Source organism: Pseudochaenichthys georgianus, chromosome 22 (assembly GCF_902827115.2).
Source record: "Pseudochaenichthys georgianus chromosome 22, fPseGeo1.2, whole genome shotgun sequence".
NCBI classification, from domain to species: domain Eukaryota; kingdom Metazoa; phylum Chordata; class Actinopteri; order Perciformes; family Channichthyidae; genus Pseudochaenichthys; species Pseudochaenichthys georgianus.
Window position 1 is genome coordinate 294,077 of NC_047524.1, and position 27,998 is coordinate 322,074.

Below are 27,998 nucleotides of genomic sequence, written 5' to 3' on the forward strand. Positions count from 1 at the left end.
CTCTTCTGCAGCAGCAGGTGTTCCTGGTGAAGCTAGCTAGCGTTTAGCTTCTCTACCGATCGCTGGACAAACTCAAACTGATAAAGATGGCGGATCACAGAGGAAGAAAATGGACTTCATGATAATAAAAACATCTGTGTTTCATTCGATGCAGGACTCCTATAAAATAAGAAGAATAAAGAGTGAGGCCGACGTGAGATTAGACTTTCTTTTATTAGACTTTTTTTTGTATTAGCTTTATTAGCGCTGAGCGGAAGAGACAGAAATGACAATTAAGACAGGAAATGTTAAGTCCATTTACAGAAGAATTTAATATAAAACAAGTGGAATAAAGAGGTCACATGACCTCCGGAAAGAGCGGGAGAGAGAGAGGTGTCACATATTGTCAGAGTCATTGTTACTTTTGGCCGAGTTGAGAGAGCTGTGGAAAGACAGAGAAAAAGTCAAATATGGTATACTGTCTCTTTAAGGTGTGTGTGTTGTGTGTGTGTGTGTGTGTGTTGTGCTTCACAGGTGTGTGTGTTCTCACCTGTTTGATGAACTGACCAGCGTTGGAGAGTTCGCTGCAGCCGTAAACTACCTTCTTCCCCTGCTTGAACTGAAATAAAAACACACAAATGTAAAAGTACTGCCGCAGAACACGGGAAATATTACCGTTAAATACTTGTCGAGTTTGACGTTGTGACAGAAATACAGTTCTTGTTTCCATGTCATCACAAACATGGTGTCGAGGCCAAGCCAACGCCTTAAGCCTCTGAGGATCCGCGTGGTGGGGGTAATCGACGCAAAAGTCAGAACCAGCGTTTCCAGTTCGAAACAGTCCATTATTTCCCTCTTTTACTGGTTTCTTTGTTTCATTCCCCACACGGTATCTATGGTTTACACCATACCTCTTGCTTTGGTTTTAATCCCGTGTTTGTGTGTGTTCTCCGTGTGTGGTCACAAACGGTATGGGCCTTCCGGCAGAACCTCTCACCAACACACATATGTTCCCACCTTTATACCCACCGTTAATTGGCTCCTACACATGGATTTAACGGCTATATATCAAACATCAAATAACAGGTTCAACATTATATCTTATTATTTAATGTGAGTTATTTAAGTAGCTTCCAGTAGTACCGTACTTTTCGGACTACAAAGTGCACCTGCATATAAGCCGCAGCAGATAACTTGTCCGTCTGTCTTGCTCTCGTTCTGTCTCTCGCTTCCACTTTTACTTTGGCGCGCTGCCTGTCTCTCTCTTTTCCGGCCTCCAGCTTTTCCTGCTGGAGCCCGCCGCTTAGAGGTGGCGGGCGCGGACCGGTCCTAGAGCCCGTAGTGTTAAAGGTGGTTAATTTTACCTGTAGAATCCATAGATGTAGGAGGTTCCCTAGTGGCCGTTAGCTGTATACAAACAATGGGGGAAAAAGTTGCGGCTTATAGTCCGAAAAGTACGGGACTAGCAGTATTACAGTACCTTAGCGTAGTCCACCAGGTTCTGGTACTCGATGTAGTTTCCTCCTCCGACCACAAACACGATGGCCTGAAGGAAATGAAAAGCATCGGGGTTAGTCTGCTTCTGTCTGCAGGAAGATGTATAAGATGTTTCTCATGGCTGAATAAATACAGAAACATATCATACAAATGGTCACTGCTGCTAAAGAGAAGTTGTGTGTCTTCATGCCTTCAGAGTCGCTCTAATCAACCGCTGTGTCTAGATGGAGGTTTTTTCATGTTCGCCTAGGAACGGCAGGGTTCACTAGAGTTTGCCACGTAGTCTGGGGTTGCGTTCCGATAATCCAAAAATCAGCTCCTAAGTTCTAACCCCTATATCCTATTCCTTGACCTCTGAGTGAAAGGTCACGGGGTTAAGGGATAGTGGATAGGAGAATTCAAAAGGACTTAGGAGAAGAGACTGCGGTACTTTAGAGAATCCGAATGCACTTTCTCTATCTGACGTGTTTATGATGCGCCAGCGGACGTCATTGTGTGCGTCTGCTGCTGTGGGGTAACCATGGAAACCACAGTTTTCTATAGAGCGGACTACAACATGGATGTTTAATAAGAACGAGGGACTCATCTAGAGACTCTGCACCGTGCTCTGATGCTGCTGCTTTGCTTTATGAACGTGGACAACAGAGAAACATTTTCTTCAGGACCAAAGTTGGAATTGAAATAAAAAAGGAAAGTGAAATAATCGTTTGTTGACTGTTGAGTGACGGCAAATGCTGCGGCTGCAATGCATTGTGGGGCAGCATTTTCTCCTCTCCTTTCGGTGAGGGAGGTCCAGTGGTTCCTAAGCTAAAGGAGGTTATAAAGGAAGTTTGAAACCTCCTTTCCTTTCATGTAGAGAATTGGAACGGCACTTATCATGGCTTATCAAGGTTCCTAAGCTAAATGGAGTATTGGAACGCAACCTGGGACTTGGGAAGGGAGTAATGGAGCAAAAGAGAAATTGTAATATCGCCACCAAACTTCAAGAGACAATCGGGGTTTGCAGGAGACATTTTCCAGAGCACTGTTTGGAAATCGCTTTCGCCACTAATGAAATGAATAAACAACGCTGTGACAGTTATCCCGGGACACTACGTACCAACATGTTCGTCACCTGGAGTTATTTGGTTATTTATTTGAGCTTACGCAATAGGGTGAAGGCGGAGAGTTACATCAAAGGCTTAACATGATGTGGTAAAGACATCTAAATATATCCATGCGATGAACAGAGATGAGTTTTTAGCGGTTTAAAGCCAGGAGAGGAACCTTAATAGATTCTTTGTGAGGATGTACTCCGAGTCTGATTCTGAGTTAGAGGGGGATTAAAGAGACAGATGTCTGAGGTTCTGCATCATTTCCAGTCCGTCTTCCATTTCCTTTTCAACTCCCGTTTGTCTTGGCACTAACTCGGACTCATGAATCAAACTGTAGTCCAGAAACAGAAACGGTGCTTACCTCCTGAAACGGGTTCTTGTTCCTGGGAATAGAGCTGGAAGAGAAGAGGGGAGGGGAGAAGACGATGGTGAGAGAACTTTAAGTGAAAGAACTGATCAGCAGTGTTCGATATATGTTTGAGTGGTACCTCTCGCTGCCTCGTAGCATCTTTGGGTCGAAGTATCGATAGTCGTCTGTTTCCTGCAGGAGACAAACGTCAGTCAGTTTCATGTGAATCTGAAGGCCATGTTTCTACATAGTGTATCTTCTGAAAGGCGCCGGACCCCCCTGTTTCAATAACAATGATATCTCAACAACGACTAGCTTTGCACCCTTGCATTTTATTATCCGTTTGTGCTACTATATGGTAAATGGACTGTTTATATAGCGCTTTATCCAGTCTTTAAGACCCCTCAAAGCGCTTTACATACTACATGTCGTTCACCCATTCACACAGAGCAGTGTATGTTACTCTATATCAGTGTTTCTCAAACTTTTTCATACCAAGGACTTAACCAATAAAAAAACACTCGCGGACCACCTAACTCCACAAATATCCCAAAACACATAGTTTTTCTAGAACAGATTATAAATCGCCTGGAAATGGTACAAACAAGTGGCAACATGTGTGGCGAAGGTGTTGCCCTGGGCTTTATCGTGCAATAGAAAGTGAAACTTAAGCTCGTTCCATTGCGGAGATATTCCCGCGAGAGTGCGGAAAACTTAAATGTATTTATTTATTTCAAATGTGAAATATTACCAATATACTCACGGACCACTAGGGGGCGCTCACGGACCACACTTTGAGAAGCACTGCTCTAGGACCTAACATGCACACACCGTTGGCCATCGGGAGCAACTCAGGGTTAAGTATCTCGCCCAAGGATACATCGACATGTTGACTGCACGGGCCGGGATCGAACCCACAGCCTTCTGGTTGAAAGACGACCGCACTCCCTCGCAGCCACAGCCGCCCAAAATATATTTGTTTGACATTGTTTCTCCAACATGAACACCCACCAGAGGACTCTAGCTCTCACACCTTGTATGAATGAACTTCACCGGTCACTTTGACAGCCGTTTAGCCAGGGAGGAGGAGGACCCCCGCTAACAGGGACACCATGACAACGCTCAGGTTCCGTCTTTGTTATGATCTCTGACAGAAACACAAACAGATTCTCCTCCACTGTGGTCGCCGCCCCTTATCAGAAAAATTGAGAAATGTTTAACTTGAAGCGTCCTGAGCTGTTCTGTGCGGACGCTCAGAGCCCTTTAAGTTTTCATTTTAACGTTTCTGTTAAAGTGCGAGATGCAGCGCAAAAGGATTTACGAGTACAGAGGCTCTTCGAAGTTTCACTTTTTTTTTACCGTTCACTAAAGTGGAGTAAAATAAACAGAAACGTCTGTATTTTTTTAATCAAAAAACGGAATTTCCGATGCGTCTAATTTGCAAAATGTTCCATCTCAGGCTAATATTGTTTTAAAAAGAGAGGATCACACAGAGAAAGACTGTTAATTACATTTCACCTCTGATCCGGTCCGTCTCTTTTACGGTTCCTAATACGTCTCACTCAGAAGCGTAGTACATCCGCCTCGACCGGTCGGTAGCCAAAATAAACCCGGTGCAGAATGGAGCCCCAAGCGAGTACACTGCAGCCCTCAGAGCGGGTTGTCCTAAACTGGAGAGATGTACCCTTTGACCTGTTTACAGTTACACTGGATCAGAGTTATTTCATCCGCCACATGCGCCTGCTGAGAGATTAACCTCCGACCTGCAGCTTCACCTAACTGAGGTTTATTTGACATGATAAGAAGACGTCTGGAGACACACGGGGATTATTTAAGCAATAGCTCACGACAGGCCGTGGTGTATGCTCATTATATCACAGCTAAGGGGCGTGGTTCGGCCCTGCCGGTTGATGTCTCTGCCCCGTTACTTCTCCGCTGCTTTCTTGTTCCAGCCCAACGGTATAATGTTTTTCTCAGACGCGGAGGGATACTGACTTGTTGTGAAAAGTACAATTCTACCCGTGGTATACGCTCAGTATATCACAGCTAAGAACCAATCAGATTGCTTGATTTGACTTGTCCGTTTTATAAATGTGAATAAATAATTATAAAAGGTAGAAAACAAATAATCAAATTCAAGATATGTAATATATAGCTGTGAGATGTTTGGGAACGAGCTAGCTTGGCACTCTTTATGCTAAGCTAACGACGCTAAATGTTTAGGTATTTCTCTCTTTTTTTTTTTTACTTAAACATTGACTCCACACACCCACACACACTCCCCACACCCACACACACACACACACACACACACACACACACACACACACACACACACACACACACACACACACACAGTGAGAATGTGGTCTATTTCTTTCATCTTCATCCCATTCCTGTCTCATCCTCCTCCTCCTCCTCCTCTTCCTCTTTCCCCCGACAGATTCACAACAACGGGATCTTTGTTAGTCGTCTGAAACTGCAGACGCTGAGAAACCTGCAGCGTGTGTGTGTGTGTGTGTGTGTGTTGGGTCAGATGACTACATGAGCTTGAATAAAAATAATTCCCTCATTTATCATCATCATCGATCGTGTGTCTTACAGTAAACTCAGAAGGGTTCACATTTAACTGTGTGTGTGTGTGTGTCAAATATATTAATCTCCTTGCCAGACACACACACACACACACACACACACACACACACACACACACACACTCACCCGTTTGTTTATGAAACTACAGTGAACAGCTGTTTGATGACACCAATGACACTTTTTAAACAATTATTTGGTTTGTTGAGGATTTGCATCTTGAGAGGGAAGAACCAATAGGAAGCCAGTATTTAGAGAAGGACTAACACATGGGAAAATAACACCTTGTGCTTCAGCTGTGAAATTCTTGAAAGACTTCTATATTAATGAGGAAATACTGTTTTAGTAAACAATAAAATAACAATCTAACTTTCTACTTTCACTAGACCGGCCCTCGTGCTTTTGGGATATTAAATAAAATGCTCAGGAACTCACAGGGTTTGACTTCATCTCCATCAGGTTGTCCAGGATCCGAGTGACAGGAAGGTTCTGGAAGAAACATCATCACAGGATTATTGAATGTGTGAGATGTAAACCTGTCTGGGTCAAGTTACAAACACAACGCCTTTGGACAGAAATCCGCCAGATGGTCAGTCCAAAGTGTTTTGTTTATAAGTGTTGATAAAGTTTGGAGCACTTTTGGCTTTGTAGAACATCAGTTATTTCGGGACATGTGGAAATGTAACTTTGTAAGTTTGATATACTTTATTAATCCCCGTGGGGAAATTGTTTCTCTGCATTTGACCCATCCTCGTGTTAGGAGCAGTGGGCTGCCATTTTGTACGGCGCCCGTAGTAGTGCCGTGTAGGGAACGGTGCCTTGCTCAGGGACACCTCGGTAGCACTTGGTCTTGCCAGGACTTGAACTGGTGACCTTCCAGTTGCCGAGCCGAGTCCCTATCGACTTCGCCACCACCGCCCCGAGTTCTCAGTGGACCGTGTTTTTAAGTGAGCTGTGAAGGTGGTATGTCTTTGATTTGAGTGGGTGGAGAGTTCCAGTTTTGTATTGGGAGGCTGTGGCTCAGTGGACTTTGCATCAGGGGATAGCTAGTTCGAGTCCCGCTGCAGTCAGCATGTCGTTGTGTCCCTTAGACTCAGTACTGAATGTGTGTGTGATGTAATGTATTGCTGTGACCGAGAATGATGACAGACCAAAAGCACCCTCCTGAAAGGGACTGACAGGTCGCCTCGTGTGGAGCTTCTCGTGGTCAGTCTGGCGTTACGTTGAGTAACCAATCAGTGAAGAGGTGGAGGGTGCAGGATGTTGTACACCAGAACGATGTTCCTATACGTTATTAAACTCCCAATAGACTCAGTTTTGTTAAATTACGAAAAAAATATTCAAATAAAGTTGAAAAACTAGATTTTGGTGAAGTGACAGAATTAACTAGCGCCCACAGGATGACAAACAATAATATATCAGTTAAGGAAAAACGACATCCTTATATTTGCATTTCTGTCACGATGTTGTTCAAAGTTATTATAATTGTTGTGTTTATATTTAACATGTTATCATTTCCACCAGTTGCTCATGCAGAGAAAACATAATCATCTTATCGTTTGATTTGTTTTTAGGGTAGTTTGAAATGTTTTCACCGAGCAGAATAACTTTCATCCAGACTGAGAGTTTGTGACGTTCTGGTGTCCGTTCAGCTTCTATGTGTAGAAAACAGACACCGTCTCCGTGTGTGTGTGTGTGTGTGTGTGTGTGTGTGTGTGTGTGTGTGTGTGTGTGTGTGTGTGTGTGTGTGTGTGTGTGTCTATATGTGTGTGTGTGTGTGTCTGTCTGTCTGTCTGTCTGTCTGTCTGTGTGCGTGTGTGTATGTGTGTCTCTGTGTGAGTGTGTCTCTATGTCTCTGTGTGTGTGTGTGTGTGTGTGTGTGTGTGTGTGTGTGTGTGTGTGTGTGTGTGTGTGTGTGTATGTCTGTCTATGTGTGTGTGTGTGTGTGTGTGTGTGTGTGTGTGTGTGTGTGTGTCTCTATGTGTGTCTGTCTGTCTGTCTGTCTGTCTGTCTGTCTGTGTGTGTGTGCGTGTGTCTCTCTGTGTGTGTGTGTGTGTGTGTGTGTGTGTGTGTGTGTGTGTGTGTGTGTGTGTGTGTGTGTGTCGCTATGTCTCTATGTGTGTGTGTGTGTGTGTGTGTGTGTGTGTGTGTGTGTGTGTGTGTGTGTGTGTGTGTGTGTGTCTCTGTGTGTGTGTGTGTGTGTGTGTCTGTCTGTGTGTGTGTGTCTCTATGTGTGTGTGTGTGTGTCTGTCTGTCTGTCTGTCTGTCTGTGTGTGTGTGTCTCTGTGTGTGTGTGTGTGTGTGTGTGTGTGTGTGTGTGTGTGTGTGTGTGTGTGTCTGTCTATGTACATCTGTCTCTGTGTGTCTGTCTGTGTGTGTGTGTGTGTGTGTGTGTGTGTGTGTGTGTGTGTGTGTGTGTGTGTGTGTGTGTGTGTGTGTGTGTGTGTGTGTGTGTGTGTGTGTGTGTGTGTGTGTGTGTGTGTAATGATTATAAATGACTTCACGCTGGAGCGAGTCCTGCACACAGCTGGTGTGCAGGAACGTATAGCCTGTCACATTACTGTAGGTACGCTTGATTTACCCTCCAGCCCCACACAGGCGGGTGGGAACAGTGGTGTTTTTGTGGTAAAGCGGTGTGAATGAAAGCGTGCCTGAATAAATGTGCTGTCCTCAGGTGGAGACGCACAGCGGAGGACGGAGGAATGTTTGAGGCTGGCTGCCAGCTGTTAGACGGAGACCCAGCGCTGTGTCGGAGGAGAATATCTCATTAATCATGAGGACAGGGAAGAGATGAGGATCGCAGCCTTTCTCGACTAAAAGCTTTCATTCCAACTATTGATCGACATCTTTGGGTGCGTGTCTAAATGTATCGGTTTGTTAGTTTAAGAGAATTACTCTAACATGTAGGAAATGTTTTTCGCTGGAGCATTAGTCCACCGTAGGGTCACATAATACGAGGGGAAACCCTAGAGCAGTGCTTCTTAAAGTGTAGTCCGCGAGCGCCCCCTAGTGGTCCGTGAGTATATTGGTACAATTTCACATTTGAAATAAATAAATACATTTCAGTTTTCCGCACTCTCGCGGGAATATCTCCGCAATGGAGCGAGGTTAAGTTTCACTTTTCGATTGCATGATATAGCCCAGCGCAACACCTTCGTCACACATGCTGCCACTTGTTTGTACCATTTTCAGGCGATTTGTAATCTGTTCTAGAAAAACGATGTGTGTTTTGATATTTGTGGAGTGTACCAAGTCCTTGGTATGAAACATTTTGAGAAACACTGCCCTCGAGAACCCGTCTGTGGCATGTTTCTCTAAGCTTCAGGTGAGAGATTTCGGAAAAGCATTTATTTAAATTTCGGTGTGGTTCTGTGAGTTATCGCGTAATTGTGATTTTTTGCATTGCAGTCCTAATCCTAGAGCTACTTGTTAACATCCGCATGCTAACAAATACAACGCTAACAGGGAGATTCAGCAGGGTTAGCGATTACCATTCTGAGCAAAGCACGCAATTTGATTGGCTAGCGCTTGTACTGGCATACGATTTGATTGGCTAGCGCTTGTACTGGCATACGATTTGATTGGCTGGCGCTTCCGTCGACGCTTGAAAAATTGAACTTTTCTCAACTTTCACCGCGAGCAATGGAGGCAAATCGAAGTGACGTCACCCCGTTCAAAGTGAAGGGGAAGCATCTCCGTTGAAGCACGCAACAGGAACCGTGTGTCGGATACGTGAGAGTTTAACGTGTTATGCTAACATTAGCTAATTAGCGAATAACACGTAATGCAGATAGGGCCGATGGGAAAGTAATTAGTTCTCCTGATTCATCCGTTAATTGTGGAATGAAAGGTAACTGAAAGATAAAATAACTCATTGGGTTCAGCTTGGACTCGTACTTTAAGTCTGCAGTCGATTGATTGATTTCAATTTGCTAGCAGTAGAGAGTTAAACTCACATGTTGTTTTAATACCAGGTTCTTCACTCCCTCCATGACTAACTGGGATCCAGAATTCATCACTCTGGAGAACAGGCTGCGGAGAGGGGAGGAAACAAGGGGGGAGGAAACAAGGAGGAGGAGGACAGGGTTAGGCTGGTACTCTGAACAAAACCCCTGTTTGAACTGAATTCATAAAAACACCAAAACGATGCTGCTGCTAAAACTGCCGACACCACTGAGCGTATCGTGGTGCTACTTCTTATATCATCCTGCAAACACTACTTGTAACAAGGAGATGATGTTTCTATTTTAACTAAGTTAGAGAGGTGTTAATTAGAGTCATACTTTTTATATATAAATATCTTAAAACATATCTTGTGTTGCAAACGCTGCAGCAAGGCTCTTAACTGGCACACGGAGGTTTGACCACATTTCCCCTGTTTTAGCTTCTCTCCACTGGCTGACAATTTATTTTAGGATCCATTTTTAAATTCTTTTATTTACTTTTAAATCCCTAAATGGCATGACCCCACCATACCTTGCTGAGCTGCTACAGCAGGGGTGTCAAACTCAATTTCATCGCGGGCCACATCAGCATTATGGTTGCACTCAAAGGGCCGGTTGTAACTTTAAGACTATATAAAAATACATATATAAATATATCATATATATAAAATAATGTATTATATTACATCATTGCCTCTGCATTGGATTATCATCGGATAGGGTAATAACTTCATAATTAACTACATCTGAAAGCAGAAGTCTAGGGCAAGTCTTTTCAGTGCGTATGTCCCAAAATGATTTAAAAAGAAAAGCCAAATTCTGGAGAAAAAAGAAATAGAAGTGACATTTTGAAATAAAAATCTAATTCTGAGAAAAAGGAATTCTATGAAAAAATGCATATTTTGAAGAAAAAAAGGCAGATTCTGAGAAAAAAAGTCATATTTGAGATGCATTGTGGGACTTGTAGTTTAAGGGCAACGTGCTTCTGCAGCATGTAACCGTATAATAAACATATTATATTCTTTGCAAGCTCTTGTGGGGCTACATAAAATTAAGTCGCGGGCCGAATGTGGCCCCCGGGCCTTGAGTTTGACACCCCTGTGCTACAGCACTACACGCCGAGCCGCCCTCTCCGGTCAGCGGACCAACTGCTCCTGAACGTGCCTGAAACCAGGCCAAAGCTCAGAGGGGGCGTTGCTAGCGGCTCCCGCACTGTGGAGCGCTCTGCCCCTGGAGACCAGACAGGCCTCCACACCGCCTGCTTTTAAATCGCTTCTTAAAACCCACCTCTTCTCCTTAGCGTTTTAACATTTGGCGTTTCAACATCTTTCAGAGCGTTGCTTTTTTTGCATTTAAATTGTTTTTACTTGTACTTGCTTTATGGTGTGTGAGCGGAGCTGTGTTTTATCCATTTGCCTGCACAGCACTTTGGTCTGGATGTTTAAAGTGCTTTATAAATAAAGTTGTATTGTATTGTGTTGCAAACTTACCCCATGGGTTTGACTCCACTGTTGCCGTAGTTGGCCGGAGTCGCGGCCATCTTGGTAAACGCTCTGAAAAAGACGAGGAAACCAGACTGAATCACACTCCGCACTGACAGACAACAGATCCAAAATATTTAACTATTTCACAAGACACAGACGTTAGTTACGGTAACGGGATTTTCCTATTTAGATAGTGTTGGTACAAGTAGTACAAATCAGAGAATCAAAAGCGGTTAACCACGAGATATGTCAGCTTCATGATGCTTTTAAAGACCCGTACTCATTGGTCAGACTTACTTCCACTGTTTGATGTAGTTGAGAGGTGAGAGGTCACAGCCTGCGTCCAACAGAGCCGTCTTATACTGCTCCAAGTCCGACTGAAACACAGTCACACAAACATTAGACAATATACCATATTCAAGACACCATTTGATCATGTCTCGATGTCCACGTTGATGTTACACATGGAGCTGCTGTGATGCAAGGAGCATTTCAGACCTGACCTCTAAAGTATTGTCGTATCGTATCGTTAACAAGCAGGGAGACCAGAGCAGCTAACACATGAAAGTTAACGAGATGATGAGTTGTCTAACTGTTATCGTGACGGCATCATCGAGTGTTCATCAAGACAGCAGAAGATATTCACTTCTATGCTCAAACAGGACATTTCAGAAAGCCTGGGGACCACTAGGTACACTTATGCATAGCTTATCTGCAGCATATGTTTGTGTGTGTGTATACAGTAGATGTGTGTATGTATATGCGTATGTATTACATGCATATATTAACAATATTTCTGGTGAATATTCGCGTGTATGAGTGAATGTAGGGGATTACTTTAGTCGTTGTTATTCTTTGTGTTTTCCATTGTTCTTTTTTTTATCCCTTTGTACTAGGGCTGCTCAATTAATCGGATTTTAATCGCGATTATGGCTTGCAACGATTACGAAAACAACGTAATCGAAATAAAACGATTATTTTTTTATTATTACTTCTTTTTATACTTAAAGTTCAGGGTAATCAACTGTTCAAAACATACTGTTCAAAATGTTTTCTCCAATAAATTGATGTTTTCAAAGTCAATGAATAATCGCATTTAATAATCGTAATTACAATTATTGAACCAAATAATCGAGATTAGAATTTTTGCCATAATCGAGCGGCCCTACTTTGTACATATAACCAGAACAAAGCATTGTTTCATTTGTATATGCATACGTTTTGCTTTCCATTTCTAAATGACAAATGGTTATGCATTGTAGAAACGTAATAAATCAATTTCTGATCTGAAAACGGCAGAATTAATCCTATTTTTCAGAATCCGTCGGGCAAGGTTTCTCACAGTATTTGCACAGTACTACGTACAGGTAGTTAAAGAGACGTTTGGTGCACCGTATTATTTAATACTCCTGTGACTGGCAGCTCAGTGGCAGGGATCACACACCCACGTGAAAGTGTGTGTGTGAGTTTCTGTGAGACTGAAATCACACCACATCTTTCAGAAACTCGAGCAGCACTCCTGAGACTCTGCAGAGAGGAAGGAAGGGAGAGAGAGAGAGAGAGGGGGGGGGGGATCAAAGGAGGGAGAAAAGAGACAGGAGCTGGGAGAGGGATAACCCAGGATGACAGGAAGTGAGAGGGGGGAGGTGGTGGAGGGTGAGGGGTTAATCCCACTGTGATCCATCGCTCAGGTGGATGAAAGGAAAGAGAGGCTGCTCACACCATCTGTCAGCAGAGACGCTGAGAGTTACAGTATGTCCTTGAACGCCTCGTGTGGAACAGCCTGTCTAACTGTGTCTGAAAAAGGTTAAATACTCAGGCTGTGGTCTTTTTCTTGCAGTACAATGTGTACAGTCATTAAACCGCTCTTAAAAAAGAATAATCCAGATGCTTCAGTAATGAACAATTACAGGCCCATATCAAACCTGCCATCTCTAGGTAAGATCATTGAAAAAGTTGTTTTTCAATAGTTGAGTAATTTCTTGCATTTAAATAGCTGTCTCGATGTGTTCCAGTCAGGCTTTCGTCCAAACCACAGCACTGAGACTGCTCTTGTAAAGGACTTTAATGACATCCACTTAAACACAGACAGTGGCAGAACTTCAGTGTTAGTATTATTAATTCTCAGTGCTGCGTTTGACACTGTTGCCACAGCATATTACTAGACCGACTGGAAAAGTGGGTGGGACTTTCGGAAACCGCTCTAAATTGGTTTGAATCCTACTTAAAGGACAGAAACAACTTTGTTTCTATAGGTAAATACTAGGGCTGTCAGTCGATTAAAATATTTAATCGCGATTAATCGTAAATTAATCGCACATTTTTGATCTGTTCTAAATGTACCTTAGAGGAATATTTTTTAGAGCGCTCCTCTGTTTTCATTTGTTTCCGTTAGCGCAGCTAGCTAGCACCAGATGCTAACAACAACAATGCACGTAAGGTCTCTCTCGCTCGCTCGGGCCACACATACACACACCCTCCCGGTCCTCCCGATGGCCAGTCGGTGCCTGCCGGTGAGCGTGGAAGTGTGGTCTGCCACAAGCGGGCGGCAGGAGCGGGGCTGTCAGCATCAGCTTGTAGATGGTATTTTAAACTCGATGCGCTCTGAAACTACGGGGCGGCCGAGGACAAAAAATACACATGCGTTAATCGCGTTAAAATAATTAGTGGCGTTAATTTTTTTTTGCGTTAACGCGTTATTAGCGCGTTAACTTGACAGCCCTAGTAAATACACATCTGAGTTGACAAATATGACATGTGGGGTTCCTCAAGGCTCCATCTTGGGGCCTCTTCTCTTTAACGTCTACATGCTACCACTGGCTCAGATAATGAAGAACAACAAAATAAGTTACCATAGCTATGCAGATCACACACACATTTACGTAACCATTTCACCAGGAGTCTATGCTCCAATTCAAACACTGAGTAAGTGCATTGAACAAATCAATGACTGGATGTGTCAGAACTTTCTCCAATTAAACAAAGATAAAACTGAGGTAATGGTTTTTGGAGCCAAGGCAGAACGTATAAAAGTTAGCGCTGAGCTTCAGCCTGCAATGTTCAAACCAACAGATAGAGCCAGAAATCTAGGTGTAGTCATGGACTCTGACCTGAGTTTCAACAGTCACATTAAAACAGTTACTAAATCAGCCTGCTATCACCTAAAGAACATATCTAGGATTAAAAGACTAATGTCACAGCAGGATCTGGAGACACGTGTCCATGCTTTTATCTTCAGTAGACTGGACTACTGCAATGGTGTCTTCACAGGTCTCACTAAAACATCTGTTAGGAAGCTGCAGCTGATTCAGAACGCCGCTGCTCGAGTCCTCACTGACACTAAGAAAGTGGATCACATCACTCCTGCTCTGAAGTCTTCACACTGGCTTCCTGTGTGTCGAAGAATAGATTTCTAAATACTGCTGCTGGTTTATAAAGCTTTGAATGGTTTAGGCCCAGAATACATGTCTGACCTTCTGCTAAATTATGAACCATCCAGATCTCTCAGGTCTTCAGGGACTGGTCAGCTTTCTGTCCCCAGAGTCAGAACTAAACATGGAGAAGCAGCGTTCAGTTACTATGCTCCAAACATCTGGAACAAACTCCCAGAAACCTGCAGGTCCGCTGCAACTCTGACTACTTTCAAATCCAGGCTGAAGACTTTTCTTTTTGTCGCTGCTTTTAATTGAACTATTCATATCTTAAACTGCACTGTAACTTTTATGTATTTTTTCTTTTAATGTTTATTTTATTAGCTTTTCTTTTTAATGATTGATTTTAAATGCCATTTTCTTAATGTCTTTCATTTTTTGTAAAGCACTTTGAATCGCCTTGTGTTGAAAAGTGCTATATAAATAAACTTGCCATGCCTTACATTTAAGTAGAAGATTTATGATTAAATTAATATTTTAAATCTATTTTATTGGACTTTGACTTCTAGGTTCTAGAAAATGTTTATACATTTTATTTCAGTTTAACTTCCTATATTTATATCAATATTTGTTTATGTTTTAATTTTCAGTTGAACTCCTAATGTTTGCATTAATATCTTTAATATAAGAGAAGGACCAAACTAAACTAAAAGTAAGGTTTGGGATATCATTTGCTTTGGTATTTTAGTGCAAAATCACAAAAGTAAACACGGAAAGAGAGAACAACAAACCTCATAAATAAAAGTCATAATAACATAAAATATAAATTGACAAGAAAAGTATATATAAAAAAAATATATATCGTTTTTTTATCTTACTTGTTTCTATTGATCGCTATGGGGGGAAACCGAGGTTTAAATGTATGCATGTCCCTGAGACACTTCACCCCAAACTGCTCCTGTGGGGATTGTCCACAGTATTGAGTATGTAAGTCGCTTTGGATAAAAGCGTCCAACAAGTAACATGTCATGTCATGCAGAGGAAGAAGTTTGAATGAAATGTAGGAAAGGTTTATTAAATATAGGACATTATCCGTATGAAATCATCCCTTTCTGATGCCACTGACGATAAAATCCTTTCTGTTTTACCGGCATTGATCGATCGCTGACTAAATAATTGAGACAGATTGTTTAAAGTGGATCTATCATGCTATATTGGAAACATATATTGTAGGGCCATACCTATACAAAACATGTCTGTGAAGTGTTTTGCTTAAAATCCCAAACAGATCACCTATTTTGTAGCCATGCCTCATACTGCTCAAACAACTCTTTTGAAGCCCTGTTAGAGAAACAAGGATTTTGGGTCCTTAGCTTTATAAAAAAAAAAAAAAAAAAAAAAAAAGGAGGCGGAGCTAATGCCTGATCAGAATTCTACCGGAAATAAAGTTAAATTCTGCTGTGATAAAACGCCATCCTGTTCTAAACCACATCAAGGATTATTTCTGAAACAGTGTGGAGTTCAAATGCTTTTTCTCTTGCAGGTTTATCACAAGGTGAGTTCCTTTTTTAATTTCCCAAGTTCCCATCAGCAAAAACACGTGGGTTTGCTATCCTGGCTCCAAGATGGTGGAATGAGCTCCCATTGACATCAGGACGGCAGATAGCTTACACACCTTCCGGCGCAGACTGAAAACTCATCTCTCTCGACTCCACTTCGAGCGATAGAATTACTAACAAAGCACTTATATACTAATAAAGGACTGGCTTATCTAAAGCCAGTTGAGAAGCACTTTAAATGCTTGGCTCTATGAAACCTGATGTACTTTATGATTCTGTTTTCTTCAAGGTTGTATTTTGTTGGTCGAATGCACTTATTGTGAGTCGCTTTGGATAAAAGCGTCAGCTAAATGCAATGTAATGTAACAAACAGCCGACTGACTGACTGCTTCTGAGCTGAGGGTTAACTGCAGTTTCAGAAACCTGTGGACTTCAGTGAGAATATAATAACAATCACAGTCGCTGTCATTTCATAAAGGATGGAAGGCGTCTTCAGCCAAACTAAACCTGATCCAGCTGTGCTGCTTTCCACTTTTACCAGCTCTTTATTTTCAGAGAGAATCATTCTACTGGAGGGTTTTTGTCCCATCACGTTGGCTCTCAATGATTTCATGAAGACAGTGGAGCCAAGAAGGTGCTTCTCACAAAGCCCGGTTGAAATCGGTCTGATCGATGAGTAAAGTTGACGTGAGAACATCTGTCCAAACCATTTATAATCTCTGCCAACCCACAGATGCTGATGTGCCAGAGCGTCGGAAAAGAAGAACTGGATGTTTGTCAAGTGAGAATTGGGGAATTTCGTCATCGTGGGAATAAACAGCATCTCCATATGCACGGAGGTGAAAACACCAGTCTAATGCTCAACAGGTCTTTAGTAAGGTAACGCAAACTCCCCTAATAAACCTTTAGCGTTTACATTTAAGTTCACTTTGTTTTAGAGCTACACATTTATCACAAATAAATATCTTAGGCCCTCTCCTATTCTACAAAATAATATTTAAAAACATTAAAAAAGTAAATATCTTTTTAGTTTTATTCTTCATTAGTTTTACCAAAATAACTTGATTTAATTGTATTTAAAATAGGGCTGTCAAACGATTAAAAAATTTAATCAGATTAATCACAGCTTAAAAAATAATTAATCATGAGTAATCACCATTAGAACTATGTCCAAAATATGCCATTTATTTATGTATGAAAATGAAAGACAACCCACACACCTATCAATCATCAAACCGTGGGGTCTGAATTCATTACGTGTTGATTTCTATCAACGGGGGAGTACTTCAGGAAAGTCGACAGAGGGGGGGGGGGCTAGTGGAGTACTTCAGGAAAGTCGACAGAGGGGGGGGGCGGGGCTAGTGGAGTACTTCGTGACCACAGAGTGTGAACGTTGTGATCAGCTGTTTTAGCGCAGTTCTCCAGTGAAGGGGGGGAGTCTCCCTCGCAGCCGGTTGGCGTAGTTTTGGCACAGTTCCGTTGTACAGACGGACGTTAACAGCAGCCCTGTCTGTGCACACGGAGACCGACTCTGTCGTCCGGTGATCTAACCGCCTTCTGGAAAAGCTTCACAAGTACGTCGGTACGCAAATGCGCTTTGTGACACAAGTGACGGTACGCATTTCAGATTACGCACATAACCTGCGTACCAGTTATGTGCACCCCTGTACCAGAGCCGTTAAATATTTTAACGCAATTAATTCAAAAAATTAATTACTGCCGTTAACGCGATAATTTTTACAGCACTAATTTAAAATAACATTTCCAAAGAAATGAATCCTTCGAATCTGCCTATTCAGTTTCTGTTTGAATGTGAAGGGTTAAATGAAAGAAGCTCGTCAGCTAAGAGCTGATTGGTGGTCCTGCTGTAGCAACTGAACGAGAGAGTAATGTCAAATGATAGTACAATTGACCAATCATATCTTCCCTCTAAATGGGTGGGTTTTATTATCGCGGACTTTATGACAATTTCCGCCCGCTGTGAAGCTTTTATTGTTTCCATAGCAACGACAACTTCCTGTCAACAGCGTAAACTCTCCTTCAAAATAAAAGCATGTCCATACAAAATAGGAAGCCAAGCCAAATTACACTTAAGACATACAACTGCAACGAAAGTAACAAACACAATGCAATATCCTTTTCAATGTCAAAGAACACAAATTGGGTTATTTACCGGTGTTGTTTTGTGTGGTGGAGGGTCGCTGTCAGTGATGCGTTGTGTGCATCAAAACGCAATTTCAATACAAGTAAAGGCATTCCTACTTTATTTATCAATTCCAACATTCGGTTCATGTCCTTTCTACTGTAGTTACGCACAGAGACTTGATATTGTTTATTGTTTTTACTTTATTATGTTTCTTTTAGATTTTAAGATTGTAATGCCTGAACACACTGCTGCTACTGTAACCAAGTAATTTTCTCAATTTGGGATCAATAAAGTGTCTATCCATCCATCTACCTACCTACCTACCTACCTACCTACCTACCTACCTACCTACCCATCCATCCATCCATCCATCCATCTATCCATCCACCTACCTATCCATCTATCCATCTAAGTATCTATCTATCTATCCATCTATCCATCTATCTATCCATCCATCTAAGTATCTATCTATCTATCTATCCATCTATCCATCTAAGTATCTATCTATCTATCTATCCTTCCATCTATCTATCCATCCATCTAAGTATCTATCTATCTATCCATCTAAGTATCTATCTATCTATCTATCTATCTATCCATCCATCCATCCATCCATCTATCCATCCATCTAAGTATCTATCTATCTATCTATCTATCCATCTAAGTATCTATCTATCTATCTATCCATCCATCCATCTATCCATCCATCCATCCATCTATCCATCCATCTAAGTATCTATCTATCTATCCATCTAAGTATCTATCTATCTATCTATCCATCTATCCATCCATCTATCCATCCATCTATCTATCTATCCATCTAAGTATCTATCCATCCATCTATCTATCCATCCATCTAAGTATCTATCTATCTATCTATCTATCTATCCATCTATCCATCTAAGTATCTATCTATCTATCTATCTATCTATCCTTCCATCTATCCATCTATCCATCAATCGTGTTCATTAAAAGTTGCAGGGGAAGTGAAACAAACGGCAAAAGTGAGTTTGAGTTTGTATAGTCATAAGAGAGATAAAGATTTAAAACCAGAGCAACAACTGCATAGAACACAAGCTTAATAAGGTGCACGTTATATTAAGGTTCAAATGAACTCCTTTATCGTTACATTAATAAAGATAAAAGCACAATAATGTGAAAGCAACTGATAAAACCACTAGTTTATGACCTTTGAACCCGACTGTGCTAGGTTTGTTTTCTCCGTTTCTTAACTCCAAAGAATAATTCATGCATTGTGATTTCATGCTTTTACTTTTCCCATCGCCTCTGATCTTCTGCTTTCTTTAGAGTCTCTGTTTAGTTTCCAAAAGTGAACACTGAACACCAAGGAAGGATCAAAGAAAGTTCTCTCAAGAGTCACTCTTCTGTTCCTCAGTGGGACGACAGACCAAACCACAAACCCTCAGATCACGAGTCACCGCTGGATCATCTCTGCTGACACACAACTTCTAATACATCCCATAAACTCAGAGTAACCCCCTCAACACACCTTCTACTCCTAAATATCAAATTCTCTCATGGTTTCGCGATATTAACTGATATCTAGGGCCGGGACTTTAACGCGTTAATTAAGATTAATTAATTACACAAAAATTAACGCATTTTAAATCGCACTTATTTTTGCACAGCGGAACGTTTCTCACTGGATGAGTTTCAGGCGTACCGATTATACTGGAGCACCAACTAACGTTCATGACTTCAGCATGGGACTTCAAACAACAACAAACCACGGTGAACAATAGTCAAACATGAACGAACAAGCTGATGAGACCGCTTTGGTCGCCCCGTGGATGGGACACTTTGTTTTAAAAAACGGACGGATGGAAGCGTCGATAAGAGCCGCAGCACATCAAGCCTAAAGTATCACCTAAATGCAAAGCATGTAGCAGCTAGCATGTAGCAGCTAGCATGTAGCAGCTAGCATGTAGCAGCTAGCGTGGACGTTAGCCCGACTCCGAGTGCAAGGAACCACACCCTGACCCAACCCACACTCAACCAGACGACTGGTTTCAGGGCCAGGATAAGTGAGTCCACGTCTGAGAGAATAACCACTGGACTGCACTCGACTGTCGACCACCTGGAGTAAAATCCATGTGGAAACTGCTTCTCACTGTTCTCAGGTCAAATATGTATATTTGATTAAAAATGCGATTATTTTCGATTAATTAATTACAAAGCCTCTAATTAATTAGATTAATTTTTTTAATCGAGTCCCGGCTCTACTTATATCGTCATGTTACAAGAAGTATTTGAAGGTCTGTTTGAATGCAAGAATCATCCAAATCTAAGCGATATGTTTCCCAACATCCACGTTTCATTCTCTGTAACTAAATCCACAATACGTCACTTCTCATCATCTGACTTCAGAGTATTTGATGCTTGAGTGTTATTCCACACGAAGCCAAGGAACCGTTTCAAGAACGTTCAATATATCTAAGCCGATTTTCCGTGAAATGAGAGTAAAACCAGAGCTGCCTGGAACAAAGGAAGTCTGTGGAGAACAGGGATAAGGACGACCTTTCTTTGGTTAGTTGTTCTTGTGCTGAACCCAAAACATCACATTTGCTGTCCTTTAAAAGCTTGATAGACCCTCCAGAGAAAGATGAATCTGCGATCGCAGAATTTACCGCATAATCAGCAAAATGGCGCAGATTTTTAAAAGGCTGCATATTTATCAAAAGGCCGCATAATCCCCGCATTTTTCCACACAAAGTTGAGGGGAAAAAAGTTAACTCGACGTGATGATGATGATGACGACGACGACGACGACGATGATGATGCGACGTCATCAGCTTGCGCATCACAGAAGCTAAACAACACCGTAGAGTGAACGTGTGGAGCTCACACGAGAGAGAAAACACCAAGATGAAAAAATCTAATCCATCTCATTTACCGACGAACATCTCTGCTAAAGACGGGCAAAGCAGTTCCCGATGTCTCGCACGAAAGTGGGGGGAAACTATTCTGCACCCCTGTGTTGGAGCATAAGAGAAAATCCACGGTGACGACCCACTTTGATTCACCTGTGCAATAATCATGCCGTCTAATCAGCATCTGAGGTGGGATGGATTATCTCGGCGAAGGAGAAGTGCTCACTATCACACATTGTTTCAGATTTGTGAACAATATTTGAGAGAAATGGTTATTTTGCGTTTATAGAAAATGTTTTAGATCTTTGAGTTCATCTCATGACAAATGGGAGCAAAACCAAAAGTGTTGCGTTTATATTTTTGTTCTGTGTACATATATGTTTGGCCCAGTGTCGAGTAAAGGTCCTTCACTTAAGTAAAAGTAGAAGAACTACAGTCTAAAAATACTCCATTCCAAGGCGTGGATAGATAGGCGTATAGAAGTATTATCAGTAGGCTGCACAGTCTGGAAAAATCACTAATAGCAATTCACGAATAAGACGAGTAGAGGGATTTGCAAATATATTCTAGCCATCATTAAAACAATTAAAAATGATGATGGTGAGATTCTTACGAGGAGCTTAGGCATTGCTAATGTGAACTTCTCCTGAACGTTCTTCACTATTAATCCATACCATAAGAGCCAAGTGGTGACCGTTGTAGTTAATTCTGTGCAGGTGCAGTTGTTCTGACTCACACTGGTTTCTCTGTCCCAGTTCTTTACACTCAAGAGTCCAACATGACGTCTTTTCCAAAAACACACTCCTGAAGGCGGCCGGCACGCATCCATCACCGCAGAGGCTTGGACACGCTCGCGCTCCCAGTGAACACAGAGGGAAACTGGTTCAAAACACTTTGCATAGCAGGGAAACTATTTGGATGCTGACAGAAAGAACCTGGACTCGGAGGCTCATGGATATTTTTGAAGTACCGTCAAAGAATTCATTGTTGTGGCTGCGGACAAAAAACATTCCGTGGTTTTTTACTGAATAATTGTTGATTCGCGAAGGAACAGCTTTCTTTGGGAAATGGCTGAGCACTTCAAGATGGTTAAAGAGTGCTTCAAACGATGTTATGTGCCTTTATAAAGTCTACTAATAGCTGTGTGTGTGTGTGTGTGTGTGTGTGTGTGTGTGTGTGTGTGTGTGTGTGTGTGTGTGTGTGTGTGTGTGTGTGTGTGTGTGTGTGTAAATAAAGTAAGAGAATATAGCAGTAATCTGAAACTCACAGATTACCTGTTTTCTGTTTATGTGACTTGAAAGTACTCGAGTATTTACTCCTGAAGTTCTCCCTCTGTGTGTGTGTGTGTGTGTGTGTGTGTGTGTGTGTGTGTGTGTGTGTGTGTGTGTGTGTGTGTGTGTGTGTGTGTGTGTGTGTGTGTGTGTGTGTGTGTGTTACCTCTGAAGGAGCTTGCTGAGCAGTGATGTAGTAGATGAGGAAAAGTCTCATTTTGTCTTCAGGGGTCCCGGCTGATAAACAAAAACGTTCACACACACTTAAGTTTATGTATTGTTTAACAATCAACACTTTGGTGTGTGTGTGTGTGTGTGTGTGTGTGTGTGTGTGTGTGTGTGTGTGTGTGTGTGTGTGTGTGTGTGTGTGTGTGTGTGTGTGTGTGTGTGTGTGTGTGTGTGTGTGTCTGTGTGTCTGTGTGTGTGTGTGTGTCTCGTACCATCTGGGTCACTGATGATGTCCAGCAGAGATTTGTCTAAGGTCGACTTGCTCATCAGTTTCTCTTCATACTCAAAGTAAACATCCAGTTTGCGACTCTGAGGACACAAACAGATTCAAGTTAACAACAACAACAACAACAACAACAAAACTCGTGCGCACGAGATACTAACTCGTGCGCACGAAAAAGTTTCTGGTGAGCACGAGAAAGTTTCTCGTGCTCACCAGAAAGTATCTCGCACTTTTTTTTTGTTGAGAAAGTTACCGGTGCGCCAAGGAGGAAGTGAAGCGCACAGGAGACAACCATTTAATTGCAGACTGTTATGTTTAGGTGGGGAAATGACAGTGCATACATTATTTGAGATATATATCGTACTTCACTTTAAGGACATTTGGGCCAGGGGTGTGTGGTCACTCCAGGAGGCAGCGGGACGTGTAACTCAGAGAAGAGCAGCACCAGCGAAGAGCTTTTACGCACCGCCTACACTGTGTTTACCTTCATTGAACAGCTATGGGCGGACTGGGACTAAAAATCAGCCCGGGACTCGCACCCAGCCCAGCCCACGTAAACTGTCAACGGGCGGCCCACTTCGGTACCGGCCCAATGGGATTCGTCCCGATGGCCAGTCCGCCACTGGTTGTCTTGTGTTCCACTTCCTCCTTGGTGCATCGGTAACGTTCTCAAAAAAAAATAAAGTCTTTATTTTTTTTTGTCTCTCTTTTTGTTGTTGTTTCCATGTCCCTTTAGGGGCTCCGTACAAAAGCCCATCATCTCTAATATCTAGTTTTAAATCTAGAATTTGAAAAGTTGACACAGATCCAAAATGGCGTTCTGTAAACACCACACTTAGTTTCTGTAAGCCTCTTTAAATTAAAAGCATCAGCTAAGTGCTTCAAATCAACATTACAGTGTCACAGAGCTGATTATTTACATCAACAAAAACAAATATTCTGATATTCTCATTATCTTAAAAAGTATAAAATGTTCTGATTGACGTTGTTTCGCCAACTCTGGCCCAAAGTATCATGTCCTAATTTGTGACCGTACCTTGATGTGGTCGAGGACGGCGGTGGCCACGTTGGTGTGCAGATCGATCAGCCGCTTCTTCTCCAGCAGCTCAGGCAGAGAGCTGCGGAGAAAACACAACATTTGAAAAGGGAAACTCTCTATCTGGTAGGGATGCCAGCGATTATTCGAATATTCGCTACAGTCTCCATAATCGGTCGAATAATCGATTATTATTCGCCAGGGCTGCCGAACAATCGATTTTGATCATGGTCAGTTTCTGGCAACCCTACTATCTGGTACACTGATCTGTAAAGAAGATAAATACCGTACTTTTCGGACTATAAGCCGCGACTTTTCCCCCCATTTTTGTAGTACCGCTAACGGCCACTAGGGAATCTCCTACATCTATGGATTTTACAGGTAAAATTAACCACCTTTAACGCTATGGGCTCTAGGACCGGTCCGCGCCCGCCACCTTTAAGCGGCGGGCTCCAGCAGGAAAAGCTGGAGGCCGGAAAAGAGTGAGACAGGTAGCGCGCCAAAGTAAAACCGAGAGACAGAACGAGAGCAAGACAGACGGACAATGTAGCTGCTGCGGCTTATATGCAGTCCGGAAAGCACGGTACACGACTAGAAGACTTCCAAAACAAATATCTAACTTTCAGATGTTCCCTGTACCCATTTTAAGGTTACAGTTGATCCCGTCTGTGTCTAAAAACAACAACAAGTGTGTGGTGATGGAAATTAAAAACAAATGGCTCCTTCTGACATTTATGGAAATGAATTAGTCATGAGAAACAGAAGTTTCAACACTTCTCATCCTTCATTTAATCCGGGAGCTTTGACCAAGAGATATTCTCAGGATCACTGGGATGTTGTTGAGCAGATTGGTGTTTGGAGTTAGGGTTGAAGGGCACCTACGAGGAAGTCCATTTCCCAAAAGGTAATAGATGTAGTCGTTAAGTTTAGGCGACTTTGAGACCAAATCAGCAAAACTCAGATTCTGATTGTTGGTGCTTTCTGTTGAGCCCCGAGCCTGTTTTCAGGTCTCAGGCTCGAAAATAACATTCCCAGAACAAATGACCATATCTTCGCTTCTAAAAGGGTTACATTAATAATCTTTTTTCTCAAAGCAAGGTTACACGTGTGAGTCGGATGTAGAAGTGTCAGAATCAATATAGATGTTTTTATTTTAAAGTAAATTCAGATTGAACACAGTAAAAAATGTAAATTATTGTGTCCATCCAAAAAAAAGAATTACTTATAGTGAAAACCACCCTTGAATGATGGGATGGTAGACTACAAGCTTTAGGAATCCAAACTACAACATATCATAAGTACCCTGTATCAAGATTGATGCAAAACAAGTGAAATTTGACCTTTTTAGAGAGATTTAGCACAAAAAAACCACTTCTGGGGTCATTTGGGTGGATTTGACCTATCTCTGGCCCCCCTTGCTCGATTTTGCTGATTGACATCTCTTTCTAACCGTCAGAGCCAATGGAATCGAGGGGAACTCCCACATACTCCTTATTTGGTAATGTGTGTGTGTGAGACTGCCGCATAGCCAAAACCGGAAGCTGCGATAACTCTGGTGGCTACCATTAGCAGCTAACTTTTACTCTCCGATTTTTACATAAAAATGGAATTATGGATTATGAATAAAACAAATTATTACCCAGAAACATTATCAACCTATGGATTAACCGATTCAGCCGCGTTTTTTCTCGTTTTAATGCCAGTCAAGTAGGGGTGCAACAACTAATCGACTTAATCGATTAAAATCGATTACCAAATTAGTTGCCAACTAATTCAGTCGTCGATTCGTTGGTGACGTCATCACGTGCGTTTTACGCGCCGTTAAGCTACAACGTTATTGGTACTGGGGACATTTAAAAAATATATGTCATGTATTATTGATACAAAAACATTATATCACAGTCTTAGTGTGGCCAGCTCGTTTCTAATATGCAAAAAGACAAACAAATGCGTCTATGATGTATTTTCGATCAGACGAGATCTCTCTTCCTGGTCTGTGTGGGAGGGGGCGGGGCCGTTTACACACACGCGGCTGCTCCATGCAGCAACACACGGAGGAGGTGGCGGAGAGAACGCCGCTCCGAGGTGTTGTTAAACTTTACCCGTCTCGATGCTCGTTGCCTAAAGTGCAATAAGAGTTTAGCATGTGAGGGAGGTAACACGAGCAATTTATCAGACGGAGGAATGCACCGGGTTCGACTGTCTTTCTAGCAGCTCTGTCGCCCCGTCCACGAGGAACGTTTCCACGTCAGGTGTTCTGTGTGCTAGCAGCACCACACGGAGTTAACTACATTATACAAACATGGGTTAATGATTAGAGGTAACCGAGTTATTTAGTTTGTTAAAGTTTCAGCTATTCTGTTTACAGTTCATCACATTATTTCTTTTGATGTGAAATATTATTTATTTAATTTAAATGAAAAGCAATGATCATTTTGTAAACAATTTGTTTAGTTAATTTAATAATATGTATTTTGTAATCAAGTATTCATCTTTATTGTCTTCATTGTTAGTTTCCACATGCCTAAAACAACCTCAAGCTAAATCTAAAAGTTGATGGCTAAATAAGAGCGCTTGAGAAATTGTGCAAGGCGTAATAGTCCGAATAGTCGATTAATCGTTTCATTAATCAATAGATTAATCGACTATCAAATTAGTCGTTTGTTGCAGCCCTACATTGAACACGTCTTTTGATCAGATTGACAGCTACGGTGAGACGATCTCCCTTGAAGCTCCGTAAAGGTACGTGTTGTGATGTCTGTGTTTGCTTCCCCTGTCGCGAGTCCGGATCACTCAGTGATGATATATATACCTACATAATCTGTGGAGTCTCAGCTTTAATCTGATATCTTGTATGTGCAGCTACGATAAGTAATAAGGGTACTTTTATCTTGAGTTCTGTGCCAAAGACCGTTAGCATTTTTCGCTCAGAGGTCATTTAGATGCTTCTTGTGAGACTTGTGTTTTGTTTTGGTAAACATGGTTTGTATCGTCAATTAGCTGAGATTATTTCTGTTAATCTGGTATAACACATTAATAGGTTCTTAAATATTAAGATGCCCTGAGACACAGTGTCGTGAAAAGAAAAAAAAAGCCCCCATCGAGGGGGCTTTTGGGCTTATTAAGACACTAATTTCAGGGTTGCCTAATATGAGGAACATCAATGATAGCATGACTTGTGATGGAGTAACAGTGAATGGCACTCAGGTCTGCCTCTCTGTTGCTGAATGACAACAAAATGCTTTTTTATGAAATAATGTCGTGCTCAAGAACTACATTATTCCAGTTTATCTACTCAGTTCATATCCAGCTAGAAGCTGTTGTTAAATGAAGGAGACTCAGTGATCAGTACCTGACAGCAGAGGTGAGTTTGGCTGTGTTGTCTGACAGCATGCTGATGGCTCCTTCATCCTCTCCCTCTAAACCCTGCACACACAGAGAGAGAGAGAGAGAGAGAGAGAGAGAGTGAACATTGAACCCTGAATAAGATATTTGTGACTCATATTTGACAGCTGACTAGTAAGTGGCAGCTAGTTTAAAGCAAGACAGCTGTTTGTTGACCATGAAAATGACCTGTGTGTGTGTGTGTGTGTGTGTGTGTGTGTGTGTGTGTGTGTGTGTGTGTGTGTGTGTGTGTGTGTGTGTGTGTGTGTGTGTGTCTCACCATGATGCTCTTCAGGTGTTTGACCTCGTCCTCCTGGGTCCGGTACGTGTCCAGCTCCTCCTGGACCGACTCGGCCACCTCTGGGAACGGACTGAACACACAACAAAATCAAGTATTCATTCGTCTCCAACAATTAAAATCGCCGTCTGACAAAAGAGATGCAAACAAGTAATGTTAGCATATTATTGTCCTCGTTTTGTTTTTTTGAAGATACAGACGTTACATATTTGCTTTTGAACGAAGGCAGCAGCACTTTAAAATACTTTTCTTTAAGCGAACAGGCCTTCATCACAACCACGAATAGATTTAAGATAAGATAAACTCTATTGTTCTGATGGGCAGTGATGGCAGCACAACGTGGGAACGAGCGCACATATATGGAATAAAAACTAAACCAAATAAAGGTTATAAGAAGAACCCTGACAGGCACAAAGCAATGACACACTACCATGCTATTGGCAGAGCTAATATTGAAAGCCTGTACCAAAACGAAAGGAATGAAATCCAGCCTCCTCCTCCTCCCAAGTCTCACCTGCCCTTGTGTTTCTGCCAGAACCTGTCGGCTCCCGTCAGGTCGTACGTCTTCCTGTTCTTCTTCTTTGGTCTGGCGCCGGCAGGAGACGGATCCCCCCCCGCCCCCTCCTCCATCACCACCCTGTTCAGCTGGTAG

General features: G+C 42.1%; 1 protein-coding gene across 1 annotated transcript; it reads right to left on the reverse strand.

Annotated features, from left to right (window-relative positions):
* Positions 1–194: 194 nt before the first annotated feature.
* scfd1 (sec1 family domain containing 1) lies at positions 195–27,998 on the reverse strand. The gene is made up of 15 exons (XM_034111531.2): positions 27,861–27,998; positions 27,329–27,419; positions 27,017–27,090; positions 23,665–23,746; positions 22,618–22,714; positions 22,344–22,414; positions 11,237–11,316; positions 10,946–11,008; positions 9,468–9,543; positions 5,947–6,000; positions 3,059–3,111; positions 2,932–2,965; positions 1,460–1,525; positions 530–598; positions 195–421 (listed from the first exon to the last, which is right to left on the reverse strand). The coding sequence occupies exons 1-15, from the start codon at positions 27,974–27,976 to the stop codon at positions 398–400; spliced, it is 1,050 nt and encodes a 349-aa protein (XP_033967422.1). The 5' UTR covers positions 27,977–27,998; the 3' UTR covers positions 195–397.